At 43.7% G+C, this 18,757-nt stretch overlaps 1 protein-coding gene across 1 annotated transcript in view; it reads left to right on the top strand.

The window, feature by feature from the left end:
• PKP3 (plakophilin 3) overlaps nt 1-18,757 on the top strand; it is a 70,627-nt gene that overhangs the window by 24,256 nt on the left and 27,614 nt on the right. The window contains exon 2 of the mRNA XM_020784078.3: nt 5,417-5,606. Coding sequence (XP_020639737.3) covers nt 5,417-5,606 — 190 coding nt within the window. The remainder of the gene's footprint in view (nt 1-5,416; nt 5,607-18,757) is intronic.

The raw sequence follows: 18,757 nt of genomic DNA on the forward strand, positions 1-18,757 counted from the left end.
TTGTTACATATCACCAATTGAGGAGTAGGTCTTTTGTGGAGTTAATATCTTTCCAAGATGAAGCCACTCTCTAATGCTTAGCATTATAACAGGGATAACCTGAAATGATATACTGTTTCTTTTTCTGCTTCCACTTTCCCCAGCATTACTATCTTGTCTTCCCATGATGCACCCAAAGTATGAGAGCCTCGGTATTGTCATTTTTGTTTCTAGAGATACGAGTAGTTCAGGCTTCATCTGATCTAGGACCCACTTGTGTGTCTTTGTAGTGTTGCAGAGTATCCACAAAGCACTCTTCCAGAATCACGTTTAAAATGACTCAATTCCATCCCTGCTCTCTTTAAATACATGCCACAACCAAATCAAGATCTGAACTACTACGTCTTTTGTCTGAGCAACAGAACTGACGAATGTTTTCCATCTTTTCTGATTTGGCACCACAACCAGGAAGCAGGACATCAATGACAGGTTCCAGAAGTCAGTGTTGACCACACCACTTCCTTCTGCTGTTTGAAACCAGTCTTGCATAGAAAAAACAACCTTGCATAGATGTATCTCAGTCAGTTTACTACTCTATTCAAAAGACAGAATATTGATATTTTCTAACACCAAGAGGTTAAGTACATAAAGGTAAGCACACACAAAAGACTTTGCACAATTACTCCCTTGTATTTCCGACCCTGGGAACACTGAAAAAGGATGAAAATCATGCATCCTTAACCATTTGATATATTTTAATTTCATTATTCCAATGAATAATGGCCACCTTCCAAGGCAGATCATAGCATGTTAATGCAGGAAGGAAAAGTCTAACCTCTCAACCTTCTCATTATTCAACTTGCTATCTTCTGCTTCCTGATTGCTCCTTGGAGATTTAATTAGGCAACATTAAAAAAAGCAGTATGCCAATAATATGGGTGTCATCAAGGGAATAGAAAGGGGAAAATATTTTCTGCCATTCCTCTGAATGTTGCCATCTAAAGATGGATTGACTCGGATATACACCACTCTAACAATGGAAGGTGACAGGGTGATGTTGCCCATACAACAGCTTTTCTGATGACTCACTGAATGATGTAGCAATAGGACTAAATCCACTTGTTGGTCCCAAACAGAATAGATAGACACAGGGAATGAATGGGACTTCCATGAATGTTGACTCAGCAAGTCCAGTACAGTCAGTGGACATTCTTCAGTTGAGACTGCTAGCTGGATTTGGCCATTTGTCTGGAATTAAGGGGAAAGGTACGACAGGAAGAGTTCTGCAATTCTTGGGCTGATCCCACATGGGATGCTGAAGGGATACTGAATCAGCTCACAAGATATCCAACACAGACACTGTCTGGAAGCAGCCTCTCATGAGTCAGAGATTTTGTCCTGGGGACTCACCTCTGAGCTGAACGGATTACGACAGAAGGCCGGCTTACACTGTGGTCACCCCAGGATGACCCCTCAGAAGCTTTTTTCCCACATAGGCCAGCCAATTCTTTACAATGAGTCATGAGCAAATGACCTCACATGATTCTCTTATCCTAAATCAGTGAGTGATGGGAGGGGGCATGGCTGGGGACACTTTTTGGCCCTCAGGTGGTGAATACAGTATGTTGTGTTGAAAGCTGCCTCTGAAATAATCCAGTGACTGCCAGGCACTTTTAATTTGGGGGATTAGTAATTTTCCTGAGAAATCATCAAAAGGAAGAATAAAAATATGCATCCCTGTCTATTCCACTCCCGCCTCTACCCTGTGTTTCTGTCTGGATGGTGATTCTTATTTCAAATGAATGGGCTATCCACTGCAGTGAGTGTTCCTTTGCAGGCATGTAAACGTCCAAATGTTCAATTAATGTTGAGCACATCCCCAGAAACTGCTGAGTACTAATCCTTATCCTGCTCCTGACTAATGAACAGCCTCACATTGCGTGCCTCAGTTTCCCACTCGTTAACAGAGGAACTCTCTTTCTTAATGAGGTCTCTTTAATTTGAGAGTGCTTTCATAACCCACAAAGATTATTCATACTTTAAGAACAGCGCCTTTTAATAGTTGGATACTCAGCATTGGGCTGTGCTGCATTGTGCAGAATTTTAAAAGCTAAACAGGGCTGGGCCCGGTTATTATTATGATTAACGTGCTACACACGTCCAGAGTGTCTCTCATCTGGACATCTGACAGCGCTTCACAAATGCTAGTTAATGATTATTTGGTTAGACGAGACCACCCAAGGGGGAAACCATCTTATGGAACGTTGCGTGTCTTGATTATTGTCTCTTGCAAGCCTAAAGCAGGCACATTTGCAAGAAAAATACACTGTTTCCCTCAGAGATTAATAAACCAGTTTAGTGTCATGCAAGAGAAAGTGGATGGTTTGCTTCTACTGACTGCTCGTCAGATCTTCCTCTTAATATATGGTTTATCATCATGTCTGGGCTGGACTCACTTGACCTGGTGATCTACATGCACAACTCTGAAAACAGACTCTTGAGTGGCTCCTGATTCTGGCGCAACCTTCTTAAAGGGTGGGGAAACAGGACTGTATTAGTGAGCAAGCCAATTATTCTAAGACTTGTCTTGGCATAACTGAAGCTAAACATATCTTTTCAACTGTTCCTAGCTATGTAAATACCTGAAGTTGTTTGGGTATATAATATTACCAAATACAACTGTCTTATGATTTCGGTGGTACACATACATACAGACTATTCTTAGGCCCATTAGTTACCACTTGGCACAGAATAATTATAGGTGACAGTACAAGGCAGATTTTTTAAAGGGTGTATCAGTTTTTCAGAATGGCAAGAAGTTTAGATACTTTTAATTTAACTGTGCTAACCAACCTCGTTGCATTCAGGTCAACATTTGTTGTTGTTGGCCAGCATGAATGTTCTGTTGGGTCTTTGGCACATGGTGTGGCCACAGTGGAAGAATAAAGGAAAGCAGGTGGTGTACAATTTTGAAATTCCATTCTGGAATTTAAACACACATCTCTCCAAATCCTTCAATTGTTGTTATTCTATCTTCCTTTTTTTTTTTTAAGTGACTTTCATTGTGCTACCTTATTGCATTTAATGGGAAGGAAGTCATGCTGGCATTCTCTTTCCACCTGTATCTTCTGATGCTGAGCAAGTGTGTAACATCACGGCATGTCCTTATACAGGGGATGGATAAAGTAGATAGAAGGAAGCTCTTTTCCCTCACACACAATACCAGAACCAGTGGACATCCACTCCAATTGAGTGTTGGACGAGAACAGACCAAAGAAAACATTTCTTTATCCAGCGTGTTATTGGTCTGTAGAACTCCTTGCCACAGGATGTGGTAATGGCATCTGGTGTAGATGCCTTGAAAAGGGGATTAGACAGATTCCTGGAGGAAAAGTCCACTGCAGATTACAAGCCATGATTGGAATGTATAATCTCCAGGCTTAAAAGGAAGGGACTTCAAAATGCTAGATCAGGAGACAGCTATTTAGTTGTCTCCTGTGCACCCAGAGGCATCTGGTGGGGCCACTGTGAGATACAGGAAGCTGGACTAGATGGGCCCTTGGCCTGATCCAGCAGGGCTCTTGTGTTCTTATGTCCTCCAAAATATTATACAACCTCCAAAGAAGCTAAGAAATTATTCTCTTCTGCAGTTAGACATGCAGTATGTATCAGGCTGCAATAGCTTACTGTAGCCCAGTGATCTATGACGCAAGCTTGGTACACAGTAGAACCAGCAACTACCAGATCCACAAGCATGTACAGAATCATCCACCAGATATTCCTGTACAAGAAATGGCTACCGAAAACAAACATTTATGATGAAACACACCCAACACATTGCTGAATGTACACCCAAGCTAAGAAATCTACAGTTCAGGAACTCACATTATGAGAGGACTGTGATAATAAAATAACAGTGATACAGTTTTCCGTTTGATTCTTTTGTAATGCTCTGGAGCTTCCTATATTTGACAAAACTGAGGGCCTCTGTTATGTGCTGCTGTCAAGTCCCAGCTTAGGGTAACCCTATGAACCAGCGATCTCCAGAACGTCCTGTCCTCAACAGCCCTGCTCAGCTCTTGCAAACTCAAGCCTGTGGTTTCCTTTAGGAAGCCAATCCAACTCCTGCTTGGTTTTCCTGCTGCCTTCAACCTTTCCCAGCATTATGGGACGGGTTCTGCGAAGTCTTAGCGTGGCCCTGCCCCAATGCCCCAGGAATCCTCCCATCCTCGCCCCCCCCCCGGCCTTCCCTCCAGTTTTATCAGGGAAAGAGTCCTCTGAGGTGTATCCTGGGTCTCTGGGCTTGGAGAAGGGAGTGAAACTGGGACTTTGACCTGCCTCTCTGGCTTTGGCCGAGCGCCAGCCCTCCTAGCCTGGGCGTCCAGGACAGCCTGGTGTGTGTGTGGAATGCAGGCCCTGTGTTAGTATTTCACAAGCTGGGAGGGGAAGTCGCGGGGCAAAGCTGGGTTCGGCCGAGGCGGGACCCGACCCTGTGTGTGTTTTTGTTTTCTTTCTCTATTCCCTCCCCAGCCTTTCTGCACTTTGTTGACAGTGCAGACTCAGCCAGGCCAAACCAGAGAGCGAGAGCAGAGAGTCCGGGGAGTCTTAACTTGCTGGACAAGCGTATTTGCTGAAGAAGGATTCAGCCTTGTTGCCATCAGAGGAAGAGAGGCGAAAGGCGAATAATGGCTACAGCTGCACGACGTACATTCCCGCGCCTGGGCCTGGCGGCATGGCCGCCCCAGAACCGCCCTTGCTAGTTTGGGCAGCTGACGAGGGGCCGGGGCCGGGCGGGGCAGGCCAGGTTCCTGCTTCTTTGCACTTCTGGAATTCCACCTTAAAGTCCCTGCGTGCCAAAGGCCTCACCTGCTTAAGGTGGAACTTACCTTCTCTCCCGGCCCAAAAGCCACCCGCCCGCCTCTTTTGCTCCCCGCCGGCTGATGTCAGTTGCTAGGGCGAGGGTGTGGCTGCCTAGGTGTGCGTGTGGGTTACCAGTAAAAGAAGGGAGTGCCCAGTCCTGGAAACCACGCTATGCTTGCAGGAGGACGGGGATGGCGTGGGGTGGGGGGGGGGGAGGAGGAGGAACAAGAGGGCGTGTGTTGATGGGCCTGCGCGCCCCAAATGAAGAAACATTTCTCTGACTAATTGAGGCGACGAGGGAGGGGCCGGCCGGCAGGCAGACACCTGGACTCACCTGCGAATAAGCCATCTCCTCTCCTGGAGCGCCCACGCGCCACTTGGACTCGGAGAGGGTGCCGGAAGAGCAGCGGGGCTCCAGCACCAGCCCCTGAGCAACTCCTTTTTGCCGGCGCCAGACGCGAGGGGCCTCAGGGACCTGGCAGGGCCAACCAGAGGAAGAGCCCAGCCCGTTTTTAAATGTGCCCCTTGCCCAACTGCCGCCATGCAGGAAAATAACTTCTTTTTGTCGGCCCTGCAGCCGGAGAATGGCGTGTGCTCCTTGGCGTTGCCCTCCGACCAGCAACTGGACAGGAAGAACAGGGAGGCCCAGGAGAGCGAGCTGCTCAAGAGCGCCCGGGTGCAGGAGCAAGTCCGCATGAGGATGCTGCAGAAGAGCCAGGCGGGCCCCAGGCCCAACGGAGCTGGGCTGGACTACGCCGAGCTGAGAGGTAGGCAACCCAGGTGGGGCTGGAGGGAAGGAGCGGGTCTACCCCCACAGCTGGGGTGGTGGTTTTGGGAAGTACAGTTTTTGGGCTCCAACACCATAAAGTGATTTGACTCAACTGGTCTGCGGCCTTAGGACATCTTTCCAGAGCCAAAGATTGTATGATTGGGAAGGCTGCAGAAAGTGCACTCTTGTAGGACCAGATAAACCCAAATGGCACAAGTGGACACAGGTGAAGGCAAAACCAGAACCCCCCGAGATGGATTGTGCCAGCTTTGCTGACAGGGACAGTTGGCATTTTGCTGAGGGAGAGGTCTTTAACAGCCTCTTTGTAAGGTGATTTGGTGCAATTCTTCCAGTTTGGTCAGTGAGGCTTTTAAAAAAGCAAAGACTTGCATAAAGTCACTCACTGAGTTGGTGGGCAAAGTTAAAGGTGAAATCTAAGGCCTTGTGATTCAAAAGTGCCCCTTCCCCTTCCTGCATCATACCCAGTTCTGTTTGTAAGGTTAATGTTTTTCGTTGTCTTCTCCCACACGATGCAGCTGCATTGGTAAAATGGTTTCTTAGAAAGGCCTGGAGAGAGGAGATGACTGGAGAGGAGTTTGCTCAGTTGTGCGGCTTCTTCCAGGAACATACTGTGTTGGTGTGGAAGGCTTAGGCCACAACTCTGTTTCCACTTACCTAAAAGCAATCCTCATTGAATTTGGAGGGAGGTATTTTGGTGTCGATACCTGTAAAATTGCACTGCCCGTGTGGTAGATTTACCCCAGCTATGGTGTTGTGCTGGAGAAGTTATTGCTAGCCAATTAACTGTGCCATTCCTGAGGCTGTCTCTACTTGAAGCTTTTATTCTTCAGTTATCCTGTCTTGTTCACAGAATTTCACAGAGTGGAGGCAGTGAAGGTCCAGTCCAAGAAGTCATTGCCCCTAATCTTCCTGTCTTTCCCAGCTTTCTTTTAATATATATATATATATCCCAATAAAAAGTCTCTTAATTAGGGAAAGACAGAATTGCTCTACTGTGCTTTGTGTTTGGTAACCCTAGCAAAGTCTGTGTGTGGAAGCAAATTCGGATACCCTTTTTTACAGGGAGGTGGATCATTCAGGGATTTCCTCTTGTCCCTGACACTTAGAGACATCCAGGGTGGTCAAAAATTAGTCAAGACAGAGGAGGACTAAATCAGATAAGAGGAGAAATCTCTTCTCCACCAATCTGATTGTTTTGCTCCATAGGTTTCTATTTTTATCATGAGACACACACCCCCAACCACTCAGAGTTATTTACTCTGCAAGTAATTTCAGGCCTGCTTTACCTCCTTCTGTCTCTTTAACAATCTTTCTGTCATGTTCCCTTCTGCCTGTAATTCCCTTATGCTAGCTGTTTTCAATCTAGTTTGGACAGCCACTCCTCAGCTTTTGGGGAAGTTGCCTCAGCCTACTTGGTTCTTCAGATAATTGGAATGCTTAACCTTTCTTGTTTTGAAGAAATAATTGCTTTAACATTAAGAGATAAAACCATACCCAACTCTTCTGAGCTGTCCTTGAGACAATTATGTGAAGAAGGCAATAGCAGTATGACTTTAAAAAAATATTTTTCCCTGTCCACACCATTTATCTAGTAGACTATGCCTAGATGGGCGGCATATAAATGCAATAAATAAATAAATAAATAAATAAATAAATAAATAAATAAATACCTACCTACCTACCTACCTACCTACCTACCTACCTACCTACCTACCTACCTACCTACCTACAGCAGAGTTGGGAGATCTTTGGCCCTTCCATTGTTTTGAAATTTATCTCCTAGAAGCCCCAGCTGACATGGCCAATAACAATGGATTATGGGAGTGGTAATCCAAAACATCACAAGGGGCAAAGGTTCTGCAGCCACAGCTAGCAACATGGTGATCAAGCAGAAAGGATCGCTTCTGCTGTTCATGGAGTTGTATTTTATTTCCACCCTGACCTAGTTACTCAAGATAAGTTATATGATAGACAGTCTGTTTTATAGAACTATAGTCCGATACATAATTTTTACAAAACTGATTTCACTGAACTAAGTGGGGTTATTTTCAAGCAAATATGTCTAGGAGCTATGAATTATGTGAGACTGGGAGTTCAATTCTACACATGCTTACTGAAGAAAAATGAACCCATTGAGTTCTGTGGGATTTACTTCCATGGAAGTGTGCTGTTAATCTCAGAGACAGAGCAATGAACAATGGCTATGCAGGAGAAGGATTTGAAATTGTACTTCCATAGGCTTACTCTTTGTTGTCCATTTTCCAGTTCTTAACCTCATTAACAGAACAAGCATCTTTTCAACAGAAAGACTGGTCCTTGTCCTTTCCTGACAGAGGTTTTGTGCCTTTCACATCTGTGTGGCAGGCAAACTTTCAACAGATACAGTTTCATTGCTGTACATCCACTGTTTTGATGAAAGTTGCACCTGTTGAACACCTGCTGCTTAGAAGTTGGGAAAGGCATAAAGCCTCTTAGAGAAAAAAATGCACCTCTCTTCATCAGAATTAGTTTCCAAATCCTTCATTTTCTAAGTGGCACTAGTCTCAGTTATGATGTCATTAATTAATACGCTCTGCTGTGTCACACCTTAAAAAGTTACCAGAGTTTGGTAGAATCAAATGAGTATCAGATTTGGGCATCTTAACTTATTTTCCATTTTTTTTCATGTCTGTACTGTATTTGATTACCTGGATTGTAATTTAGAGATTAGGAGAAGTTGCTCCCGATTACTTCCTCTGAGACTCAGTGTATTCTGATCATGTCTACACCCTGTTACCAAAGCCATGGAGAGATTCCAATATTGTACAACATATGATATTGTACAATATTTTGAGAAGGCTGGCTGTTTCCTTCTTAGTATACAGACTTCATAACTGGTGCAACTTTTCCTAAAATCCTAGTCCCAGTTTAGATTTTATTTCCCGAAATTTACTGAGCTAACTGTTCTTGTGTGTCTGACCAGCTTGAAATAATTCTTGATTGATCATTTCCCACTTCTTAGCAGAGTTTAGAAATGTTATTCTTTGGGCCCCCAACTGAACATTGATTGTGATGATGCCTAGGGGATTCTGGAAGATATAATCCAAAAAAGTAGCTTTTCCCAGTCTCTACTGCTTAGTGTACTTTGGCACATTGATCTCAGGGGGCTATACAAAATTAGCACGTGATGCATCCTCTGTTGCAAATCAAGGCTGCAATCCTCTACTGTGCAGTCTTTACACTGTGGCAGTGACGTCTGTGGGGGAAACGTTCAGTTCAGACTTTGGTTTGTATTTGTGCTGCCCCAGTGGCATCTCCAGCATGACCCAGTTCAAGGCTCTTCCATATGTCAGTGTTCCTCAGCCTATGAAGTGGGAATAATGAAGCATTCTTAGAGGGAGAGGCCCTGTGATGTTGATGAATTTTCTGATTAGTTTGCAATACTCTGATGTTGCTGGATGTTGGCAGATCCAAAGCCACGAATTATGCTGTTGTGTATCCTTTGATGAGCATGGAGTTGAATTGCTGGAGGTTCAGCAGCTCTAGAGCACAACTGGAGCTCCCTTTCTAAGTGACTGCTCCCTTCTTTTGATCTATCAATCTGAATTCTAATTATAGAGGCTTATAATCCCACACCCTGCCCTGGTATGTCAGTCCTGCCCTGTGATATGCCTTCCTGTATCCTGACAATGAAATGATTGGGCTGCAGAAAGGAGGTCCTAATTCCTGACCATAATCCTACATGCATGTCTCCATGGAAACTCTTGTGCTGTAGGTGGAGCATAAACTGGGTTGAAATCTTGTCTCTCCATAAATTCCTACAGGGGGTGAAATGCTTTAATAGACAGATATTCTCCAGAGGGTCTTCTTGAATAATCCCAACTACATTCTGTATCAGACTCCAATAAATCTTCATATTTTTTTTACATGTGTATCTTACTTTTCTGCCATGGAATTCAGAGTGCCATGACATATGCAGGGTTTGAAGGGACGGGCATTAATCCCAACCTGAAACTGGCTGGATTTAGCAAGGCTACTATACCATGTGCCTTTAGGATGAATTCTCAGTCTGCTAGAGCTGTGCCTTTTTAAAAATAGAGGCAAGAATTCAGTCAAGCCAGCTCTTTTTCTTTCTTTCTTTCTTTTGAGAGGTGGCACAGTACTTCATACCAACAATACTCCCTAGTGGTTGGAGGGGTCTGCTGAAGCTTCTTGGAACAAAAGCTTATTTTTCACAGCTTGGATGGATCTTCAAAATCCTATAACGCTTGAGGAGGATGCAGGACTGCCCTTCTGAGCCTACCTGACATCAAATAAATGTGGTTAGATTTCTACAGTGAGGGACATGGTGGCGCTGCGGGTTAAACCGCAGAAGCCTCTGTGCTGCTAGGTCAGAAGACCAGCAGTCGTAAGATCAAATCCACATGAGGAATGAGCTCCCGTCACTTGTCCCAGCTCCTGCCAACCTCGCAGTTCGAAAGCATGTAAAAATGCGAGTAGATAAATATGTAGGTACCACCTCAGTGGGAAGGTGTCCATTCTGTGTCCAGTTCCGCTGGCTACGTGACCACGGAAACTGTCTTTGGACAAACACTGGCTCTATGGCTTGGAGACAGGGATGCACCGCACCCTAGAGTCGGACACGACTGGACTAAATGTCAAGGGGAACCTTTACCTTACCTTCTACAGTGAGGCTGCAGGTGTATATTCAAAATGGGCAAGTAGTGGTCCTCCAACTGTTGCTTTATCACAGCTCCCAGTACTGTATATGCCACCACTGCATGTGTAGGCTGGTCTAGAGTTGTGGAGATTTGTGTTTCTGGGCTACAGCTCCCAGAATTCCCCAGACAAAACTGCAGTCCAACAGTGTCTGGAGGGTCAAACCTCTGCCTCCAAGTTATATGAACCTCTTGGGTTTGAGTGAGACATCACCAGGTTTACCATACAGTACATAGTTCAATCATTGCCCCTAGTTTATGGAAACAAGGGGCAAGTTTGGTTTGGGAAAGAGGGCCTGATCCCATTCCACTGTTTCCTCAAGCCTGAGACAGTAGCTTCAACTGATGAACAGGGGAAACCATGGGATTCATGTATATCAGGGGTGGGAAGTGTATGCTGGTGGTTGGCCCATTGAGACATTCAGTATGTCAGAGATGCATTTCTTCCTCCCTCTCTCTCTCTGTCTGTTTCTGTTCGAAACAACTCTTTAAGCCGAATTTCTGTGAGAGAAGGAATGAAGGTTTTCTTGCTTCCTTTCTCTTCCCAGGAAGGATAAATTCAGGGCATTCTGATTCTGGTAGGACAAAGAAGAAAGACTCCTTCTCTCCCACCTTCTTGCCTTCGTTTCCTTCTTTCGTTACCAGCTCGAAAAAGGCTTCAGTATGGTGGTGACAGACAGTGGCAGTCTACAGAGCTGGTCTAACCTAGCTGGCTTGCCTTTTGAGAAATGCCAGATTCTCTTATAGTCTCGAGACCTGGCAAGGGTGGCAGCTGTAAGGGAGCAAGGGGAGCAGATTGGCAAGAGTGGGACAGATACTGCTTGGGGGAGATGGGAGAGATATGAATATATATGTCCCTAAGAAGAGCATGAAGCTTGTTTCCTGCCCTGTTATTCCTCAGACCTCCTTGTTCTCCTCAGTGGTGTTAGTCATATATGACTCATTGTGGTTGGGTTCACATTTGACTGACACTCCTCCCAACTCCAGACCCACAGACGAGGAGTACTCAGATTTAACAATATCTTTACTTAACAAGACTGGTGGTTGCTCCTTCACCACCTCAAAGTGTTAATTTTCTATTATCAGCTGGCGGGACTCTCAACAAATCGTCCCTGGCAACATTGAACAATAGTCTCCCCTACTGTTGGGGAGTTCCACCAAGCCTCTCCTTCTTGTTGTGTACATGAAAGGATTGGTGTCATGCTGCGCACAGACTGCCACAGTAGGGATGGTGTGCCCAATCCCCTTCTGTTGTTTTCTTCTTCAGAAGTCTCAACCCTTCCATCTCCCCAGTCCACAGGGGACTCCCCCTCTTCCCTTCTGTTAATCCCAGCCATCCTGTCTGAGTCACTCTCCCCTAGGCTTTTATCCCCATCTTTCTCTGTGACTTCCTCTGTTCCCGGAGTTCTCTCTCTCTCTCAATAGGAAAGCTTACATGAGGGTTGGCTGCATCTCTGTCTCTTGGGCTTTTTCTTTACCAAATCCAGGGATTTTCTTTCTCTACCCACTCCCAGCCTTCTGGTAACTTGGGCTGAAAGGGTTCTTCTGTTCTCTGTGGCTCTACCTTTGTCTCTTTCTTTCTCCCTTTCTTCTCCTCTTTGACTTACTCCTTTCCACCTCCTCTTATTTCTTCCCGCTCATCTAATTCTCCTTTCCCGCCCCCTAGTTTCTTTCCCACTCTTTATTCTAACTGGGGTATACCCTCCCTCATTGGTGACTTGTTTCCCAAGCTTTCTGAAGCCTCTGGGCTTTCTGCTGGGGGAGGGGGCAATCCTATCTTCAATGCCATGATTCCAACCTCTATTGGGGAGCTCATAGTCTTATACTCCTCCACTTCTGGAGGGAGGGGGGACGGCACACTCACAAGGAGGCTGGCCTCGCTGTCTCCTTCCTCACACGAATATATGTCATAGTCTTCATAACTTAGAACAGTAGAATATATAGCCTAATAATGGGCTCTTTAGCTTTTTAAATAATAATTACATGCTGTCAAGTTGATTCTGACTTATGACGACCCTTCCAGGATTTTACCACCCACCTACCATTCTTCAGATCCTTATTATGCCAAACTACACTGGTGAGTGAAGGGTCATGAACCTTTATTCAATCCCTATGGAGAAAGGGGGGCAGAAAGAAGAAATGACTGTCAGGAGAAATCAGTAGCTGTCCAAGGATTTTGAGCATCTAGTTAGATCTGAAGAGGAAGGCATTGGGTGTAGGAGGCAGCCACAGAAGAAACTCATCTGGTGTGTTTTGTTAATATTGGTCTGGCGTGCAGCCATGCATAGGCAGACTGAGCTGAACATTTGTTTACTATCTGTTGCTCAGTTAACATGTCTTCCTTCTCTGTCTCTGCAGACTGAATCTTGCCTTCTTACACAATCCCTGTATGAAAGTGCACACCTAGGCAGATTCTTCAGACCTGACAAACATTTCTGGTCAATAGTAAAACATGATTTCGTATGAAGCCACGCCTTTATATGTAACTTTTGACTGATTTTTGTTGTTAGGTTTTAAATAATAAAATGTTTAGGGATTTGGGGATTATTCTAAAGGAGTCTGCTGGCTTTAAAGCATGGTTGCAGCCAGTTTAAATCCCAGTGGACATCAGTGGACAAGGGTTACACATATGCTTAGTTCTGTCACTGAAATCAGGGGGATTTGTATGTGTTAATCTTTGATAGGATTACTCAGAATCAGAGCTTGGAAGCAATACATTACAAATTGTTGTTGTTTAGTCGTTTAGTCGTGTCTGACTCTTCATGACCCCCCATGGACCAGAGCACGCCAGGCCCTCCTGTCTTCCACTGCCTGAGTTGGGTCAAACTCATGTTGGTCGCTTCGGTGACACTGACCAACCATCTCGTCCTCTGTCGTCCCCTTCTCCTCTTGCCTTCACACTTTCCCAACCTCAGAGTCTTTTCCAGGGAGTCTTCTCTTCTCATGAGATGGCCAAAGTATTGGAGCCTTTACAAATAGTCAGTTGTAAATAATTTCTTTTCCCGGTAGTAGAGCTGTAACTAGACTACTTTATGACTATAACTTAGAGGTAATTTTTCTCTTTTTCAGGTTCAATGATAATGCTGCTTTTATAGTTAGAGTGATATGACCTTAGCAAATCGGGAACAGGGATATCGCATGGTTCAAGTCTTGGCTTGTTGTTACCTTAAGCTCTGTTATTGGTGTTCAATTGATAACAAAGGGGGAGGGAAGAAAGGATCTTTAGTACAGTGACATGTAGTTTATTACAGTGATTGGTAGTATTCAGGTTTTGTAGTATTCAGATTTTGTACAAGGAATGAAAAATTTAATGGAGCCTCAGGTAGCATCTGTGGTTCTACCTTTTTCCACCTGAGGCAGAGGATTCCTGCCTCAACACTGGGTCCCTCACCATGCCGGTCCATGTACTGTACTGGTAATCTTGAGATTAGACTACTGTTGTGCTCTTTCCATGGAGCTACCCATGAGGCTGCTATGGAAACTTAAACAGGTCCAGAATATGGTGGCCAGACTAGTAAGTGGAGTGAAAAGATGCCGTTTTATCTCCCCTACTCTGCCTACCTTGCCCTGGTTACCTGTTCATTTCCGTGCCAGCTTCAAGGTGCTGAGGTTGACATACAAGGCCCTAAACAGTTTGGGACCTCGATACTTGGCAGAATGCTTTCTTCCTACTTGATCTTCCCAGGCTGGGAGGATAAGAGCATTGACCCTGAGAGAAGACCAGAAACCAGTCTCCACACCTGTGGAATAATCTCCTGCCTGAAATACATGTGGTCCCTTCTCTGGGAATTTTGAAGAGATCTTTGAAACCCTGACTGTTTAAGCAGGCTTTCCTGGATATCACATCATCAGAGCACAGAGGAGCAGTCCATGCTTAATTACCTATTCTGCAACCTTGTCTTGTTCTTAGTTTTTATTTTTCTTCATTTAAGTTGAATGATATGTTCAAATTAATTTTTGTACTGTTACGCTGTGAATTAATATGAAGTGCTATTTGTCATTTTATCATGTTGTGAACCATCCAAAGTGGCCTTGAAGCCAGATGGGTGGTATAGAAGTGGAATGAATTAACGAATGAATGAACAAAAATTCCAGCTTTTTTGAGAGATTAAAAAAAAATAAACATTTCATAAACAATTATGAATATAAAAATAACAGCTTTTTTGGTGGGTAAGAGATTTGGTACCTTAACAGTAATGAATTACTTTTTAATATAATAGAACAGGTGAAACACTGTAGAGTTGCCCTCCAAAGTCATTTGCTAGAGCTTCATGTAATGACTTTGTTGTGTCTCTGGCACAGGAGTTATACTGAAAGATCTAAGTCTGTATAGCGGCTGATTTCCCTTTTACCCTCTCACACCCAAGTACATGAGGTCCTAGCCATTACAACTAAGGCTGCCCGGGAAGAATATGTCACTCACTTGCTGCCTTTCCAAAATCAATGTAAAGCATTCGTAGTCTTCTAGTTTAATGTTGTCCAAGGCTGGCCATTTTCATAATGTGGAAAGAAGCCACCTTAGGTTCTAGGAGCTGGAGAACTGTCATTTTTATTTTTGCCACATGGGACCTGCCAGAAACTGTTGTAGCACAGAAAGATGCTGTGCACTGTTTCAGACGGACAGCTGTATACCTGCTCCCCATCGCCTATGATGCTCCATTCCATTCTTCCCTCACACCCATTTTACCCCCTGCCATCCCTCCCTCTGGCCAAGAGTAAGACTGTGTTTTATGGATACTGTCCTCCAGGCACCAAAACACATCTCACCGTGTTCCTCTCCCACAGCCAAGTTGCTTCCACTGTATGAAATTGCAGCTCTGGATGGTTTGCCTTATAAGCTCAGCCACTTCTTTCCGAATGAAGATTCCATTACCAGGCTTTTGGATCAACATTTACTAAATACTACCTGTTTAAACTTAGAAAATAGTTCCTGTCTGTAGCTGTGAACTGTAACAGTGGAATCACATGGCACTGGAGCCTCAACCCACTTTCTATTGTGTTGTGCTTTTCACCCATGCACTTTCTTTTCGTTTGATCTTGTCTTGTATTCAGGTGTTGAACTACTGTAAAGTTCTGCCAGACCGATAGACATTTTCTGGGCTGCAATGAAAAGACATTGTGTGGCTGATTTAAAAAGGGTGTATCTATCCAACATTTTGGTTATCTCTTGGAGAGAATGATTGTTTCACTTGTATAGTGCTGAGTTGCCAACTCCTGCTCTGCTTTACAGAGATTCTCTCGGCATGGCCTCGCTGGCAGGAAACACTGTTCTTTATCTGTCTTTGTGGGGGCCAGAAGAGAAGGAAGGGCTACACAGATGAGCTCTGTAGGCCAGTTCCAAAATAATTAGGGAAGTCTTAGATCTGACATAGAATTGTACCCTATATTCACAAAGTATAATAAAGAGAACCCCAAATCTTGTTTATGCAATTTTATGTAGTGGAAGAGCTTAAACCACATAAAATTACACAAACAGGATTTCTTTTTGTTATATCTTGTGAATATAGGATGTAGTTCTGGGTCATATCTGATACTTCCCTGATTATTTTGCTGGTACATTTTAATTTAAATTAATTAAATGCTTCCTGTGCCACTGTTTTAGGTGCTGAGGCTCCCTGGGGCTCCAGGGAAGCCTTTAGAATCTTCAGGATTTGGGGGAGAGACTTTAATTACCAACAATTGCTGCCAGGTGGCAGCTGGCCTTCCTGATCCCAGCAATGGCAACCCGGCAGTGATTAAAGCCTCCTCTCTCCCTGCCTGCCATCTCTTTTCAGACTGAAGCTCGGAACTTGCTCTTGGCCTCTGTAAATTATACCTTCCCCCTGACGTTATCATTTATATGATAGTGTGTACTTACTGATATAGAGGAATTCCACCTTTTGTATCCTCACCGTCTCCACATGACAGATGCCACCTACTGATTAGAAAAGAATTCCTGAACTCTCCTGAACCCAGAAATATGTCAGATGGCATAGTTCCATTCCATTTTTATTGTAATTAATTCCCCCCCCCCAGCAATAGTCTGAGAAAAATAAACATGCACAGTTTGTTAAAGCAGCTGCTGTGTGGCCCAGAATATGATTCTAAAATATAAAGTCTGGAGACTTATAGATCCCATCCAATTCCAGAACAGAGAGTAAGTCTGCTGGAGATCAGTTGAGTGGAATGTCTATGAGCTCCCCCACACCTTATAACTTTCATAAACATCTCCCCTGGTGTTGCACTGAATCCGTAGTGGCAAACAAAACTGTCCTCTCTTCTCTGCCCTGCGCTGCCTTTCTCAGCTTGGCACTTTCCAGATGTTTCAGACTGCCACTCCCAGAATTCCTGACCTTTTGCAATGCTTTCTAGGTCTGATGTGAATAGCACTAGATTGGGAAGCCTGCTGTAAAAAATTGTTTTTCAAATGACAGTGTTTCTCTCTGAGCGTATGCTTCTTCTTACTCACCAGGCTAATATTTTGTTGCACGTTGGATCCTGCTTGGACCTGCAAAACATCGTGGCAAATCTTTTTTTTCTTTTTCTCTCTCTTATGCTAAAATTCCTCTCAGCTTGTGATAGTACAACTCTATGCTTGTCAAAATGGCATTCTGCCCACCCTAACTGATAATTGAATAAATTCTGAAAGAGACTGTATATGGAAATACTTGCACGAACTAACACAGCTGCCTCTTCTGAAACTTATGTAAGTTGTTTTCCGTTGAGCTTGTGTATGCTCACAAGGCCTTTTGTTTTTATTGTTTATTAACCGTTCCTATGTTTTCCCTATCTTATAAAAGCTACCCAAGCTGCTTTGCATTACAAAATAAACAAAACATTAAAAAATATAACATCAAAAATAACCTTCATGAGTTTTTTAATGCTTGTGGGGAAAGTTTTAAGATTTACGGGAGATTTCCTAGGTTTATTGTTATCCTAACAGGAGGCTTAAATGTGTGTGAATGGAGTTGCACACTCATTCAGTAGCCTTTCCCAACCAGATGACCTTCAGGTATGTTTGACTACAGCTTCCATAATCCACTAGTCACACTGGTGACTGTTTGATAGACTTATGTACCGTTCAGGAAAATATTAAGGTTCTGAGCATTGGCTTGAGATTTGAAGGCTAGATCTGATGTGACATTTTGTTTCATTGTGGTTGCAAAAGATGCTAAGTCTTCATTGCATGACATCCTATGCAGATGGAATAGTCTGATTGCCTTTAATCAGGGAGAGTTTTGCAGTGTGTGGGTTGAATCCAGACTTAGTCATATTCTGCTCCAAGTATGACTAACTCATGGAGTCAAGTTAGTCATGACTAATTTACAGTACATCCTATTTCTTTCACAGGGTCTGCTTTATGTGTGGCTAAATCCAGATCCAAGCACACTTTGGGGTGCTTTTCCATTGAAAAAAAAGAGGCAGCCTATTTAAATAGCCTCTCAACCATTCCCATAGACTTACAATTAGTTGTGAACCAAAATTATTCATAGATAAGAAAGAAAATCTGTTAACTCCATCTCATCCATTAAAAACAAACACAGAGCTCTGTGGTTTCGTTTGTGGTTTTGAGCCTGGTTTGTATCTTTTCTTTTGTTGAAACATAAACCTCACCTGCCACTAAGTATATTTGGCAAACAGCTTCAGTGTTTTCTGTAAGGGTCATGTTTGATAACAACACGTGCAGATGCCAAGTAAAGTGAGAAGAATTTTCACTCTGTGCCTCTTCCTTCCCCTGGAAAGCTTATCTCTTTCAGCTTAGCAAGTTAAAAACATCTGCAAAGACAGAACCAGATTCCTAATGCTTTGGTATGAAGAGAGAATACCTCCCACCCTCACTTGATCCACCAGACCTTTTTAGCATTCTGTAGTAAAGTTTGGTGGATGAAATCTCCCTATTCTTCCTGGGATTTGAGACATGTTTTGCCACTTGCTCTATATATATTCTCAGCAGTGTAGGATCGCCATACAGCCTTGTCCCTATTGCAGGGCTGGTTTAGAAAGAGTCACAGATTCCTTTTATGCTGACATCATTCCCCCCCCCCCGCCTAACAAGCTGTTGCATAGGTAAAAGATAGACACATAAAATCAGTTTGCACAATCTGTTTTTCTTTTCACTCCTATGGCAACTACTTTGTTTTGGTTTCTTCTGCATGCTGTAATTAATCTTGTTTTAAATAAGTATATCTCTGAAAGCAGTTCTGAGCAGGGCAAAAGTTAAGAGTTGACGTGCAGTGGTGCCTCCTTAATGCAAATGTGACTTCTAGAGATGCCTGAAATAGATTTGTATTATAGGTTTTCCTGTTTCCCATCCTCACCTGAGTTGTTGTGTTCAATCCATACATTTCTTTTCTCTCTTCTTAATATTTAGTTTAATGATGTGTAGATTCTCATACATTTTGTAGATGTAATGCTCAAACCAAATTGTCTTATGTATACAGTATGATTCAAA

This window comes from Pogona vitticeps, chromosome 1 (genome assembly GCF_051106095.1).
Source record: "Pogona vitticeps strain Pit_001003342236 chromosome 1, PviZW2.1, whole genome shotgun sequence".
Lineage (NCBI taxonomy): Eukaryota > Metazoa > Chordata > Lepidosauria > Squamata > Agamidae > Pogona > Pogona vitticeps.